At 45.7% G+C, this 20,710-nt stretch overlaps 1 protein-coding gene across 5 annotated transcripts in view; it reads left to right on the top strand.

Moving 5' to 3' along the window:
- The first annotated feature begins 1,558 nt into the window (after window positions 1-1,558).
- Window positions 1,559-20,710, top strand: part of si:ch211-102c2.8 (trichohyalin) — an 85,559-nt gene continuing 66,407 nt past the window's right edge. For 4 of the 5 annotated variants that reach the window (XM_068055281.1, XM_068055279.1, XM_068055277.1 and 1 more), the window contains exons 1-8: window positions 1,559-1,600; window positions 2,605-2,703; window positions 6,212-6,304; window positions 8,249-8,361; window positions 11,561-11,696; window positions 12,259-12,429; window positions 12,905-13,024; window positions 15,237-15,485. In XM_068055281.1, the coding sequence (XP_067911382.1) occupies window positions 1,583-1,600; window positions 2,605-2,703; window positions 6,212-6,304; window positions 8,249-8,361; window positions 11,561-11,696; window positions 12,259-12,429; window positions 12,905-13,024; window positions 15,237-15,485 (999 nt within the window). In that variant the 5' untranslated portion in view covers window positions 1,559-1,582. The remainder of the gene's footprint in view (window positions 1,601-2,604; window positions 2,704-6,211; window positions 6,305-8,248; window positions 8,362-11,560; window positions 11,697-12,258; window positions 12,430-12,904; window positions 13,025-15,236; window positions 15,486-20,710) is intronic. The other variant, XM_068055280.1, reaches the window with a different exon arrangement.

The raw sequence follows: 20,710 nt of genomic DNA, 5'->3' as shown, positions 1-20,710 counted from the left end.
ACAGAAAAATAAAACTGTGGCTGGAATTTTACATTGGGCGGGAGGTCCCGCCCACCGGCTGAAAGGTCAGTGGCGAGCCCACCTCCACCGGGCCTGGGGAGCCACGCTGGGACTTTTCGCTCACCAGGCCCTTAATTGGTCTCGGGCAGGACTTCCACCATCTTGAGGCAGGAAGCCATGCCTAATGGAGCTGCCAGCCAATCAGTGGGCCGGCAGCTCTTCGCCCCAGCAGTGGCACCGGGAGCAGTGGTCACTGCTGGGTCTACACCCAGCCATTGGAACAACAGGAAGGATGGCCCTGGAGCTCAGGCTAAGTTTTTGGGGCCTCGCCAGGGACAATCGGCCGGGCCCCAGCGAGGCAAGGCGGGGGTGGGGGGGTGGAGTCGGTTGGGGGCGGGGGGTCGGGTGTGTTGTGCGTTGGCGGTGGTTGGGGTTTTGGGGGCGACCCTCCATGGGGCACAGGGTGCCCGATCAGGATACCCCCCACCCCCCCCATCCTGCAAGAAGGAAAACCGGACAGGGCTGTTGGGGCACTTTGCCGTCTGGCTGCCGAGGGTAAAAATTTCTGCGGCGGCGGGAGGAGGCCCTTATTTGGCAGTTAATTGACCACTTAAGGGCTTTGATTGGTCTTGGGCGGGCAGGCCGTTTCTCGCCTTCACTGTCCCTCATAAAATTGCAGCGGGGCTGGGATGGGTCGGGAATGGCCACCCTCTTTCCCCCCCCCCCCCCCACCGTCTCCCACTCAATTTTATGCCACCCCCCACCCCCTGCCCACTTGTTGGGGGGGGGTCCGTAAAATTCCAGCCTATATGTCTGGATTTCCTTTGTTTCACAGATGAATGGAGTACCACGATGGGTGGGGTTACACAGGTATCTGTAGGATCAGGGCTGGCCCCAGAGAAAATGTGTTAATATCCTTCAGGAAAGGGAACGTGCTATCCCTAACTGATCTGACATATTCCCACAATACGTTCTTGACTTGATGCTCTTAGGGCAAATAGAGATGGACTGTGAATACTTCCTCACCAGTGTCACCCAAACCTGAGAAGAAATTTAATAAAAAAGAAGTGGAATCTACTTACTGTGCCTGGGCACTCCGTGAGGTAAATGCACGCCTCTTGTCAGGAATCTGTTGCAGAACCAAGGTGTTGGGTGAAATTGAAATCCCGAATTGTCCATTTACATCTCAAAATGCAATGTCTGCCTTACCATCAAGGTGGTGGATCCAATCAAACATATCCTATAGAACTAATTCAGCACTGACACTACCCCTAAGGATATGGCATGTGTTCCTGGTCCATTCTGTTGCTTCTGTCCTTGATCATGTTGAGTTGGCAGAGTTTGTCTGTCGCTGTTAAATGGGGGAGTGGGGATTGGTAGGATTTGACACTGTGGTGCTGAGATAGAATATTCTGGTTGTTGCAGGGACACAGTCTCCAAGAAAACGATCATGGGTGAAGAAGATTTTGAGCAGTTCTTCATGGAGCCAGACAGCGAACGGAGGACCAGTAGCCCCTCTAAGTGGGATCCCAGCTTGAAAGAATGGGCGGGTCACACCTGGAACCGGAACAAACCCCTCGAGATGTCCGGCTCTTACAGGGTGCTGCACATTTCTCCTTTAAGCACTCCTTTATTCTGTCACGCAGTATCATCACTGTTTATTATAATGATGAATAGAGCACAGTGACACAGCAGACTGGCCTGCTATGCACCATGCCACACAGTAAAATTTAGCTTTGCCCCTGCAACCCTCCATATCTGATCATAGGAGTGTCGCTGTGTGAAGGACTGAGGGGAGACCAGGAAAAAAAATCAGAGAGAGGATCCAGAGGGTCACAGTCACTGACCTTCTAGAAGACAGTTTCAGAATGGCATTGACAGAAGCCTGGAAGTGGCATTGACAAATGTGGGACTGGCACTGTCAGGCACAAGGCAGCAGCAATAACAGTAGCCTGAGATTGACATTGTTAGAAATCTTGGAGTGGCATTGACAGTAGCCTAGGAATGGCACTGGTAAAGATCTGGGAGTGTCATCGAAAGAAATGTGGGAGTGACATTGGTGGGGACCTGGGCTTTGAAAGGGACTTGAGAGAGGCATCTATGGAACTGCGGGAGCAAGATTGAGGGATGCGCGGGAATGGCAGATGCATAGGAATACTTTGGTTGTCCCCTCCCTGCCTCTCTGCCCCCAAGCATGGGATGTGCATGGCAAAGGGAGATCCAATAAAGGGAAAGCCGAACATAGCCTGGAGCAGGGAGAGCCTCAGACTAAAATAAACTGGGGACCTGGACAGAACTCGCAGCCTCGTGGGTGACTGATCTGTACTCAGTCCTCTGCCAGTGCCCTTTCGAAACTGGCTACTGGGTAGGATGCATGGGATTGATTCCAAGGCCAATATTATTATCTTTCTTGCTGTGCATGCTCAATGCATTATGCTGAGCTGGCACTTTCCCCAGCTCGGAAGATCCTGACACAAATTGGCACCCTCCTGTTTGATGAGAACAGGCAGGAGATTCCACACAAATCATAAATTAGAATGGTATACGGTGTACTTTGTGCCGAGCTGTTCACAGTTCATGACTGATTTATTGGTTTCAATGCAGCGCCCATTGATTTCGAGGAGACCAAGGAGGTGCCAGCTGGTTGATGTCATCCGCACTGAAGAGACACAGTTAGAGCGATCCACGGCAAAACTGCAGCAAGTGAGTAACATCCCTGGAAGCGTGCGAGGAACTTTAGCAGATCTATCCAGTTAAGCAACACCCTAAATGAAACAGCCCATTACAGGTGTGGCAGAAGCCAGATTGCTCCTTGCTATTGTTTTGTCTCATAGAATCATAGAAGAATCATACAATGATTACAGCACAGCAGGAGGCCATTCAGCCCATCACGTTCTTCTGCTTGGGTATAGTACTGCACCTACTTCACAGTGGAATCTGCAAGTCCACAGGCGTGTGTCTGGCTAGAGTCTTGTTTCCATGGGATTCACATCTATGAGTTTCTTCCCCACACACATAAGAAAGAAGAGAAAGAACAAACTCACATTAGGAAGACAGGACTTGGAGTAGACCATTCAGCCCTTTGAACCTGAGGCTATTTGTATAGTGCCTTTCATAAGCTCAGTGCATTCCAAAGCGCTTTACAGCCAATGAATTACTTTATTTTTGAGGCATCATCACTGTAGAAAATGCAGCCACTAATTTACACACAGCACGATCCCGCAAACCGCAATGCGGCACATAGGAACATAGGACTTAGGAGGAGGAGTAGGCTATTCAGCCTTCGAGCCTTCTCTGCCATTCTATAAGGTCATGGCTGATCTGGTTGTGGTCTGAACTGCACTTTCCTGTCTGCCCCCAATAACCCTTGACTCCCTTGTCTATCAAAAATCTATCTAACTCAGTCGTGAATATATTCAATGACCCAGCCTCTACTGCTTTCTGGGCAAGAGAATTCCACAGACTAACAACTCTCTGACAGAAAAAAATTCTCCTCATCTCTGTCTTAAAAGGGAGAACGCTTGTTCTTAAACTATGTTCCCTAGTTCTAGTCTCCCCACAAGAGGAAACATCCCACTCTATCAAATCCCCTCAGGATATGTTTCAATAACATCACCTCTCATTCTTCTAAACTCCAATGGGTATAGGTCCAACCTGTTCAACCTTTCTAAATAAGATAGTTCCTACTTCCCCGGAATTAGTCGAGTAAAGCTTCTCTGAACTGCTTCTAACGCAATTATATCATTTTTCAAATAAGAAGACCAAAACTGTACGCAGTACTCCAGATGTGGTCTCACCAAGGTCCTGTACAGCTGTAGTAACACTTCTCTACTTTTATACTCGATTCCCTTTGCAATAACAACCAACATTCCATTTGCTTTACTAATCGCTTGCTGTACCTGCATACTAACATCTTGTGATTCATGTACCAGGACACCCAGATCCCTCTGTAACACTGAGTTCTGCAATCTTTCTCCATTTAAATAATATACAGCTTTTCTATTCTTCCTGCCAAAGTGGAAAAGTTCACATTTTCCCACATTATACTCCATCTGCCAAATTTTTGCCCACTCACTTAACCTATCTACTATCCCTTTGTAGACTCTTTACCTCCTCTTGGCAACTTAATTCCCTTCCTATCTTGGTGTTATCGGCAAATTTTGCCACCATACATTCAGTCCCTTCATCTAAGTCATTGATATTGTTACAAGAGTTTTGTATTGAAAGCTTAGAATTCTAGGTGTTTTAAAAACTGAGGAAAGGATTTTTCTCTGTGGACGTTGATTGCTGAAACTTGGTGGGTTTGAACTGAGTGAAATACACAGACTGCAAGGCATCTGTTTCCGAGCAACTCAGCGGGGAAATGACAGGTCAAGATTTATCATTGTCATGTGACTTGATTGTTGAAGTTAGTTTCACTTTTGGATTGTGAAAAGACCAGTGAGTTGGACAAGGAGCAGGCAGTTTGAAATCTGACTGGAGAAAAAGACTTCTGTCTGTAAAGGAAGACTTGCATCTCTTGAAAAGAAATCCTGCATTTGAAATGTGGCTGTGTCTGCCTGGAGAGAGAAAAAAGAATCAGGAAAAAAAAGAGTTACTTCTCTCTATAGAGGAAGACTGCTTTTCGGAGAAGAAACCCCTGTATGTCAGAGGTAGCAGATTCCTATTGCCTCCAGTCTTTGAAGAATCCCTGCCTCAAGATTCCTGTTGCCTCCTGTGTTTTGGGAAACCTTGGAACCTGAACAAAGCTTCTACCACTAGACTGCTGCTTCAAAACCCAAGCAAACCCATTGCTACATCTGCTGGAAGATCTGTGTGATGCTTGTTGCAGTTAAATTGCCATGAACACTTATCCATCACAGACTGTTCATCAACCTCGCCCGGAAAGATTTCGCATGGCATCCAACTATTTGATCTGGGACACCTCACTGTACCGAAGACATCCTCCCAGAACATGATAAACTCAAATCATTTTATTTTTTCTTTTTTATTCCTAAGAAACAGCTGTAAACCAAAAAATCCTTTTCCCCGATTAACCTCTTTTTTTTTAATGTATTTGTGTGTGTATGAGGGTTAAGGAAATAAGGAGTTTTTCATCTACATAGATTTTTCTCATTAGTAGTTATGATTTCTTTTCCGGTAAATAGTTAATGTTGTTGTTTAAAGCAACTTGGTTTGGCGTGCTTTATTCTGGGGGATAAATAGAGTGTTTAATTTGGCTATTCTTTGGTAGGTGGAAAACTTTCTTGATATGCTGTGACCTGTGGAGTAGTGGGACTGAATTAACAGTGCATTTCTCCCACCTTGGTTGTAACAATATAGATTGTAAAGATTTGAGGCCCCAGCACTGATCCCTGTGGCACTCCACTAGTTATTGGCCAGGACATCGGAGAGAACTCCCCTGTTCTTCTTTGAATTTTTTACATCTGAGAGGGCAAAGATCATTGGGTTTCATCCCAAGGACAGCCCCTCTGACACTGCAGCACCTCCTCAGTACTGCACTGGGAGTGTCAGGCTGAGTTATGTGCTCAAATCTCTCAAGTGGGACTTGCACCCAGGACCTTCTGACTCAGAGGTGCGGGTGCTGCCACTGAGTTGAGGCTTATACGCTAATGCACTGTGATTGATTTATGGTTCAATTTTTGCTACCTGTGATATTAGCCCCCAAATTCCATGGGGGTGCAATCCTGGCAGTTGTGCTGGGATCATTCCCACAGTGAAACTCCTCCACAGACCCTAGCTGGAGTTTGAGAGATCGGTGAGCCTTTAGTAGTGTGAAGGCATATCTCTATTACTATAACCCCACCCCTTCTTCCATCTTGCCAAAGACTCAGAAACTTAGGAGGCAGCTGGCCATCTCAGGGAGATGACAGGTGCTCCCATCTACCAAAGCAAATGAGTGTTAGTAATATATTCAACTATGGAGGCATCACTCCTGACTCTGACCCTGACCCTGAATACACAAGTGCACTTTACAACAGTGGTTGACTATCAGAACTGGGAGCTATGGTTGACTTTTTGTCTCCCTATCCAAAGATACTAAGGCCAGGTGCAATGGCCCTATGGTCACGCCAGGTGAGACTGGCTATCTCGGGAAGAATCAATGATTGAAACTGGGATTTCTTTGTCCTGTAAGGCTCAGTGCCACACCGTGTGGGGCTTTTACAAACTCGAGCAGTTGGTGGGCTCATAACCTTTGTCTTTAACTCAGGGCCTCAGTGTGGAGGAGGAGAAATTGATCGAGAGGAAACCTCAGCTCAGAGAGGCCGACCTGACCCCATCTAAAGTTCTGCAACAGAGTAAGGTGAGGTGGCCAATCACATTTTCTCTCCACTAGTTATTTAGCATTCTGTCCATAGTAAGCTAACAATTGTGCATGTTTGTGTGCAAAACATGTATGGTGAATAATGTGCCCCATTTTCTCTTCCCTCACTAGACTCCACCATAGACAGCAACCTAGGAAACTAGCTGATCATCAGTTTGAAAAAGCTGACCACACATAAAACTGCCCTGAATGAGTTTTTGACATGCGAAAGCAAGCAGTTAGACTGAAATTGCAGTGGGCCACTAACTTAAGCTGTAGGTAGATCCAGCATTCCTACACTCATTATGGGGGACCAGTGAATTCAGTTCATGAAGCCTGAAGAGAGATACGATATTGAAGCATAAGATTTATTTTGTAAATGGTTCTGGCGGTTCTTCTCCCAAGAAAATGTTGACTTTTGATACTTTATTTAGTGCACTTTCCCATATTTAGGAATGGACAATGAACATGGGCATTGTCATTTTATTTTAGCCTAAAAAGTAAGGTATGGTCCACAATTATACTGAAGACTATTTTCAGGGCTTGGGGGTGGGGGGTGGTGATGTGGGTTAGACTTTCCGGTCAGGCTTTCTGATCTCCTGCTGTAGCTATGGCAGGAATCAGGATCAGCAGAAATGACCCGGTGGAAATGGTCACTGACGTTGAGTCTTTGGGGATCCTGCAGATCTATTACCGAACGTACAACGGGAGATTGTAGGTCTTCCGCAGAAATTCCAGGCACAGCTGCCATTAGGGTCGCCAACTCTGATTGGATGTATTCCCGCCTCCAAGCACCCCACCCAACCAGACATTTTTCCCCATCTCTAGTATTTTTATAACTAATAACAAAAGTATTCAAAGCAAATCTGTGAAACACACAATAATTTTATTGCCCCTATGGTTTTTCTCCCAATTGCTCGCAGCTGTGTTCAGGAGATTAATCTTTAATTCCTGGAGATTCCAGGACAACCCTGGAGGGTTGGCAACACTGCTATTTTGTAGGTAATTGTTCTTATATTTTGAAGCTTTTTTTTGGTAGCAGCAATCTATTGATGGGAGGAAAGAAAAGGTTTTGGTTACTTCATGGCAACTCGAGATTTTTGAAGTCAGTCTCAACATATCCATAAAATTCCTCCAACCTGACTGTCTGAAGCAGACTTAGAGTCATCAATGTTCATCCAAATGGTGACACACCCACTGGTTTTCTGATGTGTCCTCGAATATCCAAAGATCAGCTCGGGTAGAAATAAATAGCAAGAAGGGGAGAGGTTTCTATATTGTACAGCAGAATCAATAAAGATTCTAGCCCAACAAGGAAGGAAGCATTGCTGGATCAATTTCTAGGTTATGAAGCTACTGTGTGTGAGGGACTAAAACTGTTATTGCTAGGCATCCTCCAATTCATTTTCTCAGACTGAATAGGTCGGAATGACTTTCAGGACAGTCCAGGTTCATAAATCATTAAAATGTCATGAATAGGTCTTCCCTCACTCTCTCATTTCACCCCCCACCCCCACCCATTGTGACCAGGTCATGTTTACTCACCATTTCACACACTAGTTTTATCCATTTCAACAAGGCTGCATTCCGCCTTCACCAGTCCACTGCCGAATACTTAGCCAAGCCAGTGTGGGGACCACATGTTAGGTCCTCAACCAACCTCTCCAATTTCCATGTGCACGAAAACTCCATGCACCCAAACCTGTTGTTGGCCTGTGTGCAGAATTCCACAGATTCACCCACATGGCAGTCGTCCTTTCAGGCCACTTTAACAAAAGCGCTGGTTTTGGTCAGTGATCTGTGAGAGGATGGCGAAGCCTCGTGAATCACGCAACAATTTGTGCGGAACAAGTAAGGTATGCCCATCATCATTGTAGTGAACAGGAGGTCAACCTTTGGCCTTGTGGAATTAACGATGGTCACTTCCTTTTCTTCTGTTCCCAGTATTCCATGCAAGACATTCAGTCCCTGAAGGAGACGGTGGAGAAAGGTCAACAGGATGCGACAGCCCTGGAGTCCAGACAGCAAGGGCCACAGAATGAGGCGGAAAAGGCCAGGTGGTGCAATGTTGCATGCAAGCTGCCAAAAGTTTAAAGAGAGACTCATGGGGGCCAATTGACCATCTTCTTTATGGGGGTGGGGTGCGGGGGTGGTTTTAGCCATGTTAAGGGAATAACAGCCCTTGTGGTAAAAATGTGGTTGAACACTGTTTATTCCACCAAAGAAGGTTTGTTTCGGAACCTGACCTGACCAGGAGACAGTCAACAGTGGTACAAACCGCGGCCCACTGCAGGTGTGGACACATTGTTGGAGTAAATTGGCAGCTGACTGGCAGCCAACATACAAATCCACCCCCCCCTCCCCCTCGTCCCACATGCAAACTTTCCACTTGTTATTCATTCTATGCACAAAGACTTCATTGCATGGCCTGTTGAACAGGGTAATAGACGAGCTGGCCATGGAACTAGACTGCTGAGCAGCATAAGCAGAGGTGACTGCTGTCAGTCTGCTCCCAATCAAAAATGATGCCTGTCTGGGTTAGGGGTGATGTGCCATCACGTACCCCTGTACCTTAAGGTCTCTTCTCACACCCGCACTATTACCTCTGGTATCCTTGACGCCCCCCCCCCCCCCCCCCCTCCTGTTTTTCTTGTAAATGCTGCCCCTCAGCAACATCATCGAAAACTAAATGTCAGTTTCCACATGTATACTGATGATACCCAGCTCTATCACCACCTCTTTCGACCCTTCCACTGTCTCTAAATTGTCAGACAGCTTTTCCTTCTCCAGAACTGGATGAGCAGGAATTTCCTGCAACTAAATATTGGGAAGACCGAAGTCAATGTCTTTGGTCCCCAGTACAAACTCCGCTCCCCAGCCACCGATTCCATCCTTCTCCCTGGCAGCTTTTTGACACTGAACCAGACTGTTCGCAACCTTGGTGTTGATGTTGATGTTGATGTTGATATCCATATGGGGAAAAGCTAGAAACAGTGGAGATGCGAAGAGACTTGGGGTCCAGGTTCATAAATCATTAAAATGTTATGAACAGATATAGAATATAATTAAGAAGGCCAGTGGAATGCTGTCCTTTATATCTGGAGGAATAGAGTACAAGGGGGTAGAAGTCATGCTTCAGTTAAATAAAGGGCAAGTTAGACCACACCTGGAGTACTGTGAGCAATTCTGGGCACCACACCTCAAGTCATGGTCATGGAAGGAGTGCAGAGTAGGTTTACCAGAATGATACCTGGATTCCAAGGTTTAAATTACGAGGAGAGATTACACAAACTAGGGTTGTATTCCGTGGAATTTAGATGTTTAAGGGGTGAATTGATTGAAGTTTTCAAGAAATTAAAGGAAACAGATAGGGTAGATAAAGAGAAACTATTTCAGCTCGTTGAGGAGTCTAGGACGAGGGGGCATAGTCTAAAAATTAGAGCCAGAACTTTCAGGAGTGATATTAGGAAGTTCTTCCACACCCAAAGGGTGGTAGAGGTTAGGAACTCTCTTCCGCAAACAGCAATTGATCAATTGTAAATTTTAAATCTGAAATCAATAGATTTATATTAACCAAAGGTATTAAGGAATATGGAGCAAAGGTTGCAGATCAGGCATGATCTCACTGAATGGCAGAACATGTTGGAGGAGCTGAATAACCTACTCCTGTTCCTATTAGATGTATTTCTGGCCACATAACTAACTATCACTAAGACCACCTTTTCCACCTCCATAACATTGCCCGGCTCCGGCCCTGCCTCAGTTCATCCGTTGCTGAAACCCTTATCCATGTCTTTGTTACCTCTAGACCTGACTCTTGACCTTAGCCGGCTTCCTACATTCTATTCTCCATAAACTTGACCTCATCCAAAACTCTGCTGTGAATGTCCTAATATGCACCAAGGCCCATTCATCCATCATCCCTGTCACTCGCTGATCGACTTTGGTTTCCAGTTAAATAATGCCTCGATTTTAAAATTCTTCCTTCATGACCTCACTGCTTCCTATCTCTTTAATCTTGTGCCACAGCTCTGAGTATTCTGCCCTCCTCTAATTCTGGCCTCTTGATCATCCCCGTTTTTAATCGCTCCACCATTGGTGGCCATGACTTCAGCTACCTAGGCCATAATCTCTGAAACTTCCTTCCTAAACCCCTCTGCTTCCCTGCCTCACTTTTCTCCTTTCAGATATTCCTTATACCTACTTCTTTGACCCAGCTTTTCGCCATTTGCCATAATCTCCATGTGTGTCTCAGTGCGGTATTTTGTTTTATAATGCTCCTGTGAAGTGCCTTGGGATGTTTTATTATGTTAAATGCAATGTATGAATTCAAGTAGTTTTTGTTATTGCAGCTATGCCACTGCAGGGAGGAGCTGCCTCATGGAGAGGGAGGACCCTGCACATGGGAGCTATGTCTTTAACCGTCCCCTCAAAAGGGCACAAGTGTGGCTGAAGCGAGAGGGCTGACTATCCCGTGGGTTATCCTTCCTACCCTGTAGTGTAGCACACCACAACACAACAGTGCATCTATAATCAGTAACTCACAGCGCACCCAAATAAAGAAAGAAAGACTTTCATTTATAAGGTGCCTCTCACAACCTCAGGATGGCACAAAGTGCTTTACAGCCGGTTGAGTACTTTTAAAGTGTTGTCACTGTAGTAATGTAGCAGAGTCAACTTGTGCACTGCAAGCTCCCATAAACAGTGACGTGATAATGATCAGATTTGTTTTTGATGATGTTGATTGAGGGATAAATTTTGACCAGGACAGGTGGGAGAACTCTCCTGTTCTTCTTCAAAATAGTGTCATAGATCTTTTTGATTTACTTGAGGGGGCAGATGGGACCTCTGATGTCTCATCTGAAAGACAATGCCTCTGACAGTGCAGCAGTCCCTCAGCACTGCACTGGAGTGTCAGCTTAAATTTTGTCCTCAAGTCTCTGGAATGGACTTGAACCCACGACCTTCTGACTCGGAGGCAAGATTTGCAGCCCGCTGAGCCATGGCTGACACGTGAGAGGGTGAAGCCGACAGCCTATTCAGTGATGCAGTCTGCTGTGCAGCCTATGCAGTGATATGTCAGTAGGGCTACTATGACATTTCTGATTGCACTTGGCAAGAGGGTGTCGCCTGAAGTTTTGTGTTGTGGGGGAGGCAGGAGCTGATGATTCTGGAGCTGTGCAGTGCCACAATGGCAGAGAATGGCTTCCATGTCAGGAGTGTGACACTGAGCTTCTCTCTCTCTCTATCCCTCAGTAAGGAGCTGGTGGTGCCAGAGTTTAAGCGAGATGGCTGCCTGCAGGATCTGCGAGACCTTGAGGGTGAGCGCGAACTGCTGAAGCCACACAGTGCCATGATTCAGAGTAACGCACAAGGGAGGATGCAGAACGAGGTACATGACCTTAATACAGTGTCTGTATTTGTCAGTACTGCACAGATTTCTATTTCCATTGAAGTCAATCAGAAGAGATGTGAAACAGGCTGCAATTTCACTTTCATCCTATTACACCATTGCACAAGATCAAGATCTGCCCCATAGAATTTCACAGCACATAAGGAGGCCATTCAGCTCATTGTGTCTGTGCCAGCTCTCTGAAAGAGGTGTCCATTTTTGCCATTCCCCTGTTCTTTCCTCAGTCCCCTTTGAAACACTCTCCTTCAAATATTTATCCCCTTCTCTTTTGAAAGCTGTTATGGATTCTGCTTCCACCCCTGTTTCTGGTAGGATATTCCACACCCTAAGAACCCACTGTGTGAAAAACCTCTCCCTTCACTCTTTTGCTGCTGATTGTAATTATGCCGTCTGGTTATTAACTCCCACCTTGCTGCCATGTCCCTTCCCTGCAACCTTACCTCTTTGCTGTCATGACAGTTCCCCAGTTGTGTTCCCTTCTTAAGATTGTGCAATTTTTACCTTTTTGTGCCTTTGCTTTGTTCTGCCTCTCCTCCCACAGATTGCGACACTCATCTTGGAGCGCGATGACTTAAGGGCATGTCTGCGGCAGCTGGAGAGCAGCCTGTCCTTCCTGGAGCGTCAGGAGTTGGAGCGGGAGCTCAAGAGCATGAAGAATGAGTTCTTCACTGAGCAGCAGAGCACCAGAATCAGGATCAAGCAACTGCAGCAAGTAAGGGAACTTTCAAGAAGATTAGAAAGGACTGGGAAGAAAAAAGCACAAGCAGAGCAGGCAGCAGCAACACTTCAGAGCATGGGTGAAATACATCAATGGAGTTAATGAGAAATAAACCAGCAGAACAAAAGGAAAACTGCACTAACAGAGCAAAGGGAAGAAATGCACCAGCAGAGCAAGGGGTGAAGGGCCTGTTTCAGTGTTGTATCATTCTATAACTCTAAGAGCCCAATGCAATGAACATGGGCATCCTGTCAGGTGGTGACTCTGCATCTCAGCTAATGCTGCACCCAATCTTTATTCTGTACCTGATTTGGAACTTCTTGATGGAGAAGTGTAGAGAAAGCTTGAGTTTGGAATGTCACTGCTGACAGTCCCCGTCCTGTCATGCCTCTCCTTCATCAGCTTAACTACTTCCTCCAGCCTTTGAATATTTCTTATCTCTGCTACATTTTCATTTCTTTTCCTGCAGCAATTGGAAGAGTCTGAGGTGAGACTGGAGCAGAGGACAGCTGAGGTCACTCAGTTACTGGAGAGAAACAGCAATCTAGAGTCACAGGTTAGGGAACTGGAGAAGAGTCTGCAGGCTGAGGTGAGCACAAACGTTGTCAGATAATATCTCCAAATCTAAATTAATGGCCGATGCCTCACTCAGCGGGAGAGAAGCGACCACTGGTTACCACTCTCCTCTGCTCCTTATTCTATGTTTCTGCTCCTACCTTTAAGGGTGCTTAGTCCAAATCAATGATGATCCTAATACAGCTTGGTATGTGGCCTCCTCACCTTCATAATTGACCTTCACAGCCCAGTGCTGTATGTGTTTCTAGATTTGCATTCACACCTCTCCTGGTGTTGGACACTGCAGAGCTGGGAATGTCACTGAGAGCCAGGGTTATCATAGCGCATTGAGCCTCTCGACTTGCTCCTGTTAAATCTGTTCGTTAATTCTGTTAGATCATGGCCGATCTGCACTTCAACTTCATTTACCCACTTTAGCTCCATATCCTTTGATACCCTTAAATAACAAAAATATATTGATCTCGAGCTTGAAAATTCCAATTGTCCCCCAGCATCCACAGCCCTTTGGGACAGATAATTCCAAATTTCTACTACCCTTTGTGTGGAAAAAGTACAACCTGATTTTGCTCCTAAATGGGCTAGCTGAGAAGAATTTTGAGATTTTGTCCCCTCCTCCTTGATTCTCCCACCAGAGGAAATAATTTTTTTGTATGTACCTGATTGAATCCTTTTAATATCTTAAACACCTTGGTCAGATCTCCCCTTAATTTTCTACGCTTAAAGGAAAGCACAGGAGTGTGTGAAACAACGCCATTAAACCTGTATGACTAATGGTTGTAATAGAGCAATGAGTGTTGTTGTCCCCTCCCTTCAATGGGTAAATCCTTGGCCTTCAGTCGTCAACAACCTGTGTAGCATATCAAACAAAACAGTCAAGCCATGCAGAAGAGATTGATTCAGTTTCAAATGATTGAGTTGGAGGAAAGGCGAGAGCAACTAGTCCTCTTTAGATTTGAAACTAGGGGACAACAACCTGATGAACTATAGCCCAATCCTCATCAACGGGTCTCTGGGGAAGTCTCCACTTTCTCATTAGAAGGTCACTCTTGATATAATAGCACTCAGGGGTCTTTTCAGCTTCTGCCTCAGAACACACAGTTTGAGACAAACTTCTTAAGTCAAGGTCTGTCTTTTGTGCCTCAATTAAAGACTATCTGCTAAACAATTCACCATTGCTACCCTTGGAGCCTTTTTCACCCACACCTCCATCCAAATCCTTGAAAAAAGTTTCAGCCAAACAAACACTCCAATTATCCTCCACAAGCTTCTCATCTTGTTTAATCTTATGAGCCAAGGATCTTGTCACTACAGAATCTGAGAATTTTCCAAGAACTTCCTCCTGCAAAATTTCCATTTCAGCAACCTCAACTGGCTTTTCTGAAACTATTGATGATGCCATACCTTATCCCCAGCTAAGTCATTCCCTAGCAACCAATCCACCCTTTCAATGTGCAAATCAGGATGATTACCACTGTTACCGGCCTAATGACTAAATCACAGTAGCTCATTGTCCTTTGCCAATATGCAAAGTCCAGAAGTCTGGTTTCAGCAGAGCTATCTCGGCCTTCCATTGTTTCCAGGTGTTAACAGCTACCATGCACATTTGCATTCTCAGAATCACTGACTCCTTGTTTACGATCTGAAAATCTGGGAGGGTGAAATCCATTGTTCAGTGTTATACCCCTGTAGTCTCTGTTTTTTCAAAAAAGTCTTTGATCTTGGATCTTTGTGGTCCTGGTAACCAAGATTTCTGTCTTGTCATTAAGCAGAGTTGATGTGAGGTCACCTGACTTCTCTGACTCCATCTTAAACTTTTACAATTTACAGTTTTTAAAACATAATCATGTTACAAAGTCCAGCATTCATAACAATATAAGGAGAATTTGAGACCGGCATTGAGAGAACTTCTTGTTGCAAAAAATGATCAACACCCAAATGATCTTCCAGGTAGGGTAAAGGGACTGAAGCCCTTTTGAGAGATATTTGGATGACATTAAATGGATAAATGGCCTCCATGACCTGTATCCATCTTGTGATGGGGAGCACAGCCTTTTGTCCCATTAATCCTTGGTACAGGGATTTGGCACCTTTCTTTAGAGTCGCTCTCAAACAAGACATTGCTTGGGATTACAGGCCATGACAAAGAGGTTATGATTAATGTCGGTCTGAGCACAGTCCTTCCTGCCATACTAAGAACAGTCTTACCTTGTCTTCAATTTTGACAGAGAGCTGCCCCAAACTCCAACAACTCAAACCATGTCCATGAGCTCTCATCGCAGCTGACAGAACGTGACTTGAAGGTCAGCGCTCTTGAGAAGATCCTGTCGGAGAAGGAGCTTGAGCAGTTGAGGCTGAGGGAGACTGTGGTGGTGTTGAGGGCAGAGAAGAAGGCTCAGCTCTCTGCCATGGAAACTCTGAGAAAGGAGCATGAACGGCAGCTCACTGTAACTGCTGTGGAAAAGCACTGGGAGCAGGTAATGGGACTGCATTAATGATTCTGGGGAAAGCATCTACTGAGCGTGCACGTAAGCATGTAATCATGATGGTGCAGATAGCGCAACACTTGATCTTCTTGCGTGTTATTTAAAGCCCTTTGGGCCTGTCCCCTTCCACCAGCCATTGATTGATTGATCTTTCCGCACCAAACGTTTGGTATGAAATTGTCAGCTTCACTACAGTAATAAGTTTAATGAACTTCGGTTTGTTAATTCATCTAGCCAGTCCACACTTTTTTCTTTCAAGTATCCAAGTTACCTAAGGTGGCTCATTGTGACCAACCTCATAGAATCTTAAAGCACAGAAGGAGGCCATTTAACCAATCCTTTCTGTGCTGGCTCTTTGAAAGAGTTACCCAATTAGTCCCTCTCCCCTATACTTTCCCCATACCCTTGCAAATATTTTCTTTTCAAGTATATAGCCGATTCCCTTTTTAAAGTTATTATTGAATCTGCTTCTACCACCCTTTCAGACAGTGCATTTCAGGTCACAACAACTCGCTGTGTAACAAAAAAAATCCTCCCTCTCTGGTTCTTTTGACAATTATCTTAAATCTGGTTAATGACTCTCGTGCCAATGGAAATCAGTTCTCCCGATTTATTCTATCAAAATCTTTCACAATATTGAACACCTCTATAAAATGTCCCCCTAACCATCTCTGCTCTCAGGAGAACAAACCAAGCTTCTTTAGTCTTTCTGCATAACTGAAGTCTTTCATCCTTGGTATGTGGATGCATTCAGAGAATATTATGTAGGCTTCTTTTGCACAAGCAGACAAAAGGAAAAAAAGCTGTGAGCTGGGAGGGTAAGACCAGCTGCCAAGCCTGTACTGCACACAAGAGTCATATATAGAGAGCAAATGAAATAGGCAAATAGCACATATTAGCATATCAGGGACTCAGGCACAATGTTACATTCAGCTGGAGGGGTTAGGCTGGGCCTCTAGCATCAGAACAGTGAGGAGGAAATGTACTTTCTGAGGGCCCGTTGTTAAACCAAAGGTCCAAATATACAAAGCCATCTATGATGAGCATCACCCAAAGCCCCAGTGTGCTGGCTGCAGCGGCCCTAGCCCTAGAGTGGAATCCTTCCTGCAGACCATAGACTGAAGCAGGTCAATTTATGGTATTCCATCTAGGTTGCATTCCTATGCGCCACCATCAGAAAGGTCTGAACCAATTTGCACGGATTGCCACCCTCCAACCCGACAGCAAGTACAAAGTCCACCGAGATGGAGTAAAACTCTTGGATAGTACACCAGCTCTCAACACAGAAGCTGTATTCAAGTCTTTCCTTTAGTCTCCAGAATGTGAGTGCAAGTGGACGGATGCACCGGGCTTCTGGATTTACAAGCAAGCATCATTCGGGTTAGGACAATATACCCCCGGAGTTGCCTGATAGAATTTGTTCACCAAAGGACCTTTTTTGCACTGCTAAAATGGGCCAGGGCACTTTCTGAAGTTGGTTTCAATCCTTGATCAAAGACCAAAAGCCAGCCTACCACACTACGACAGTCCGTGTTCTGGACTTGAGCAAGAATCATGGCTTTCATGCTACTACTCCACACACTGGCATGCACAGGCTTTATGTAACTCCCAGTTAATTCAGCTACCCTTTGATGGGAAGATTCTTTGAGGAGACAAGTAGCTGGGGCTTGGGAAAATCAGAACATGAGTAATTACAGAAAGGATAATGGAGCCGCTTGACAGTAGCGGAGGTGCGAGAGCGAGCTTACAGCTGGGAAGTCAATTTCAGTGGAAGTTTAAAAGTTAATTCCCTTTTGTTTTCGGAGGACCAGGGGACTGCTGGGGAAGTAAAAACTATATATTTGGGCAGTGGCTGAACCCGAGACACTACACGTGTAGTGTCTCCCACCCACCCTCCTCCTCTAACTAAAAAAAAAGGCTGTGGCCGTTTCCCTCAACAACAGGTATACCGTTTTGGATACTGTTGCGGGGGATGACTTACCAGGGGTAAGCAATGGGGTACAGGTATCTGGCACAGAGTCTGTCCCTGTTGCTCAGAAGGGAAGGGGGAAGAGGAGCAGAGCATTAGTCATTGGGGACTCCATAGTTAGGGGAACAGATAGGAGGTTCTGTGGGAACGAGAGAGACTCACGGTTGGTGTGTTGCCTCCCAGGTGCCAGGGTTCATGATGTCTCGGATCGTGTTTTTGGGATTCTTAAGGGGGAGGGGGAGCAGCCCCAAGTCGTGGTCCACATAGGCACCAACGACATAGGTAGGAAGAGAGATGGGGATTTAAGACAGAAATTCAGGGAGCTAGGGTGGAAGCTTAGAGTGAGAACAAACAGAGTTGTTATCTCTGGGTTGTTGCCCGTGCCACGTGATAGCGAAGCGAGGAATAGGGAGAGAGAGGAGTTGAACACGTGGCTGCAGGGATGGTGCAGGAGGGAGGGTTTTGGTTTCCTGGATAATTAGGGCTCTTTCTGGGGTAGGTGGGACCTCTACAAACAGGATGGTCTTCACCTGAACCAGAGGGGTACCAATATCCTGGGGGGCAGATTTGCTAGTGCTCTTCGGGGGGGTTTAAACTAATTCAGCAGGGGAATGGGAACCTAAAATGTAGTGCCAGTGTACAGGATGTTGAGAGTAGTGAGGTCAGGGATAAGGTTACAAGGACGCAAGAGGGCACTGGCAAGCAAGAACCTGGTTTAAAGTGTGTCTACTTCAACGCCAGGAGCATCCGGAATAAGGTGGGTGAGCTTGCAGCATGGGTTGGTACCTGGGATCTCGATGTAGTGGCCATTTCGGAGACATGGGTAGAGCAGGGGCAGGAATGGATGTTGCAGGTTCCGGGATTTAGATGTTTCAGTAAGAACAGAGAAGATGGTAAAAGAGGGGGGGGGTTGTGGCATTGTTAATCAAGGAGAGTATTACAGTGACAGAAAGGACGTTTGAGGACTCGTCTACTGAGGTAGTATGGGCCGAGGTTAGAAACAGGAGAGGTGAGGTCACCCTGTTGGGAGTCTTTTATAGACCTCCAAATAGTTCCAGAGATGTAGAGGAAAGGATAGCGAAGATGATTCTCGACAGGGGCGAGAGTAACAGGGTAGTTGTTATGGGGGACTTTAACTTTCCAAATATCGACTGGAAATACTATAGTTTGAGTACTTTAGATGGGTCAGTTTTTGTCCAGTGTGTGCAGGAGGGTTTTCTGACACAGTATGTAGACAGGCCAACCAGGGGCGATGCCACATTGGATTTGGTACTGGGTAATGAACCCGGCCAGGTGTTAGATTTAGAAGTTGGTGAGCACTTTGGTGATAGTGATCACAATTCGGTTAGGTTTACCTTAGCGATGGGCAGGGACAGGTATATACCACAGGGCAAAAATTATAGCTGGGGGAAAGGAAATTATGATGCGATTAGGCAAGATTTAGGATGCGTAGGATGGAGAAGGAAACTGAGGGGATGGGAACAATCGAAATGTGGAGCTTATTCAAGGAGCAGCTACTGCGTGTCCTTGATAAGTATGTACCTGTGAGGCAGGGAGGAAGTTGTCGAGCGAGGGAGCCGTGGTTTACTAAAGAAGTTGAAGCGCTTGTCAAGAGGAAGAAGGCGGCTTATGTTAGGATGAGACGTGAAGGCTCAGGGCGCTTGAGAGTTACAAGCTAGCCAGGAAGGATCTAAAGGGAGAGCTAAGAAGAGCAAGGAGAGGACACGAGAAGTCATTGGCGGATAGGATCAGGGAAAACCCTAAGGCTTTCTATAGGTATATCAGGAATAAAAGAATGACTACAGTTAGATTAGGGCCAATCAAGGATAGTAGTGGGAAGTTGTGTGTGGAATCAGAGGAGGTAGGGGAAGTGTTAAATGAATATTTTGCGTCAGTATTTACAGTAGAGAAAGAAAATGTTGTCGAGGAGAATACTGAGATTCAGGCTACTAGGCTAGATGGGATTGAGGTTCACAAGGAGGAGGTGTTAGCAATTTTGGAATGTGTGAAAATAGATAAGTCCCCTGGGCCAGATGGGATTTATCCTAGGATTCTCTGGGAAGCTAGGGAGGAGATTGCAGAGCCTTTGTTCTTGATCTTTATGTCGTCATTGTCGACAGGAATAGTGCCGGAAGACTGGAGGATAGCAAATGTTGTCCCCTTGTTCAAGAAGGGGAGTTGAGACAGCCCTGGTAATTATAGACCTGTGAGCCTTACTTCGGTTGTGGGTAAAATGTTGGAAAAGGTTATAAGAGACAGGATTTATAATCATCTTGAAAAGAATAAGTTCATGTGCGATAGTCAGCACGGTTTTGTGACGGGTAGGTCGTGCCTCACAAACCTTATTGAGTTTTTCGAGAAGGTGACCAAGCAGGTGGATGAGGGTAAAGCCGTGGATGTGGTGTATATGGATTTCAGTAAGGCGTTTGATAAGGTTCCCCACGGTAGGCTATTGCAGAAAATACGGAAGTATGGGGTTGAAGGTGATTTAGAGCTTTGGATCAGAAATTGGCTAGCTGAAAGAAGACAGAGGTTGGTGGTTGATGGCAAATGTTCATCCTGGAGTATAGTTTCTAGTGGTGTACCACAAGGATCTGTTTTGGGGCCACTGCTGTTTGTCATTTTTATAAATGACCTGGAAGAGGGTGTAGAAGGGTGGGTTAGTAAATTTGCGGATGACACTAAGGTCGGTGGAGTTGTAGATAGTGCTGAAGGATGTTGTAGGATACAGAGGGACATAGATAGGCTGCAGAGCTGGGCTGAGAGATGGCAAATGGAGTTTAATGCGGAAAAGTGCGAGGTGATTCACTTTGGAAGGAGTAACAGGAATGCAGAGTACTGGGCTAATGGGAAGATTCTTGGTAGTGTAGATGAGCAGAGAGATCTTGGTGTCCAGGTGCATAAATCCCTGAAGGTTGCTACCCAGGTTAATAGGGCTGTTAAGAAGGCATATGGTGTGTTAGCTTTTATTAGTAGGGGGATCGAGTTTCGGAGCCACGAGGTCATGCTGCAGCTGTACAAAACTCTGGTGAGACCGCACCTGGAGTATTGCGTGCAGTTCTGGTCACCGCATTATAGGAAGGATGTGGAAGCTTTGGAAAGGGTGCAGAGGAGATTTACTAGGATGTTGCCTGGTATGGAGGGAAGGTCTTACGAGGAAAGGCTGAGAGACTTGAGGTTGTTTTCGTTGGAGAGAAGGAGGAGGAGAGGTGACTTAATAGAGACATATAAGATAATCAGAGGGTTA

The sequence above is a fragment of the Heterodontus francisci genome, chromosome 23 (assembly GCF_036365525.1).
Source record: "Heterodontus francisci isolate sHetFra1 chromosome 23, sHetFra1.hap1, whole genome shotgun sequence".
Lineage (NCBI taxonomy): Eukaryota > Metazoa > Chordata > Chondrichthyes > Heterodontiformes > Heterodontidae > Heterodontus > Heterodontus francisci.
The sequence above is the reverse complement of the archived record's forward strand: the minus strand, read 5'-3'. Positions and strand labels throughout refer to the sequence as shown.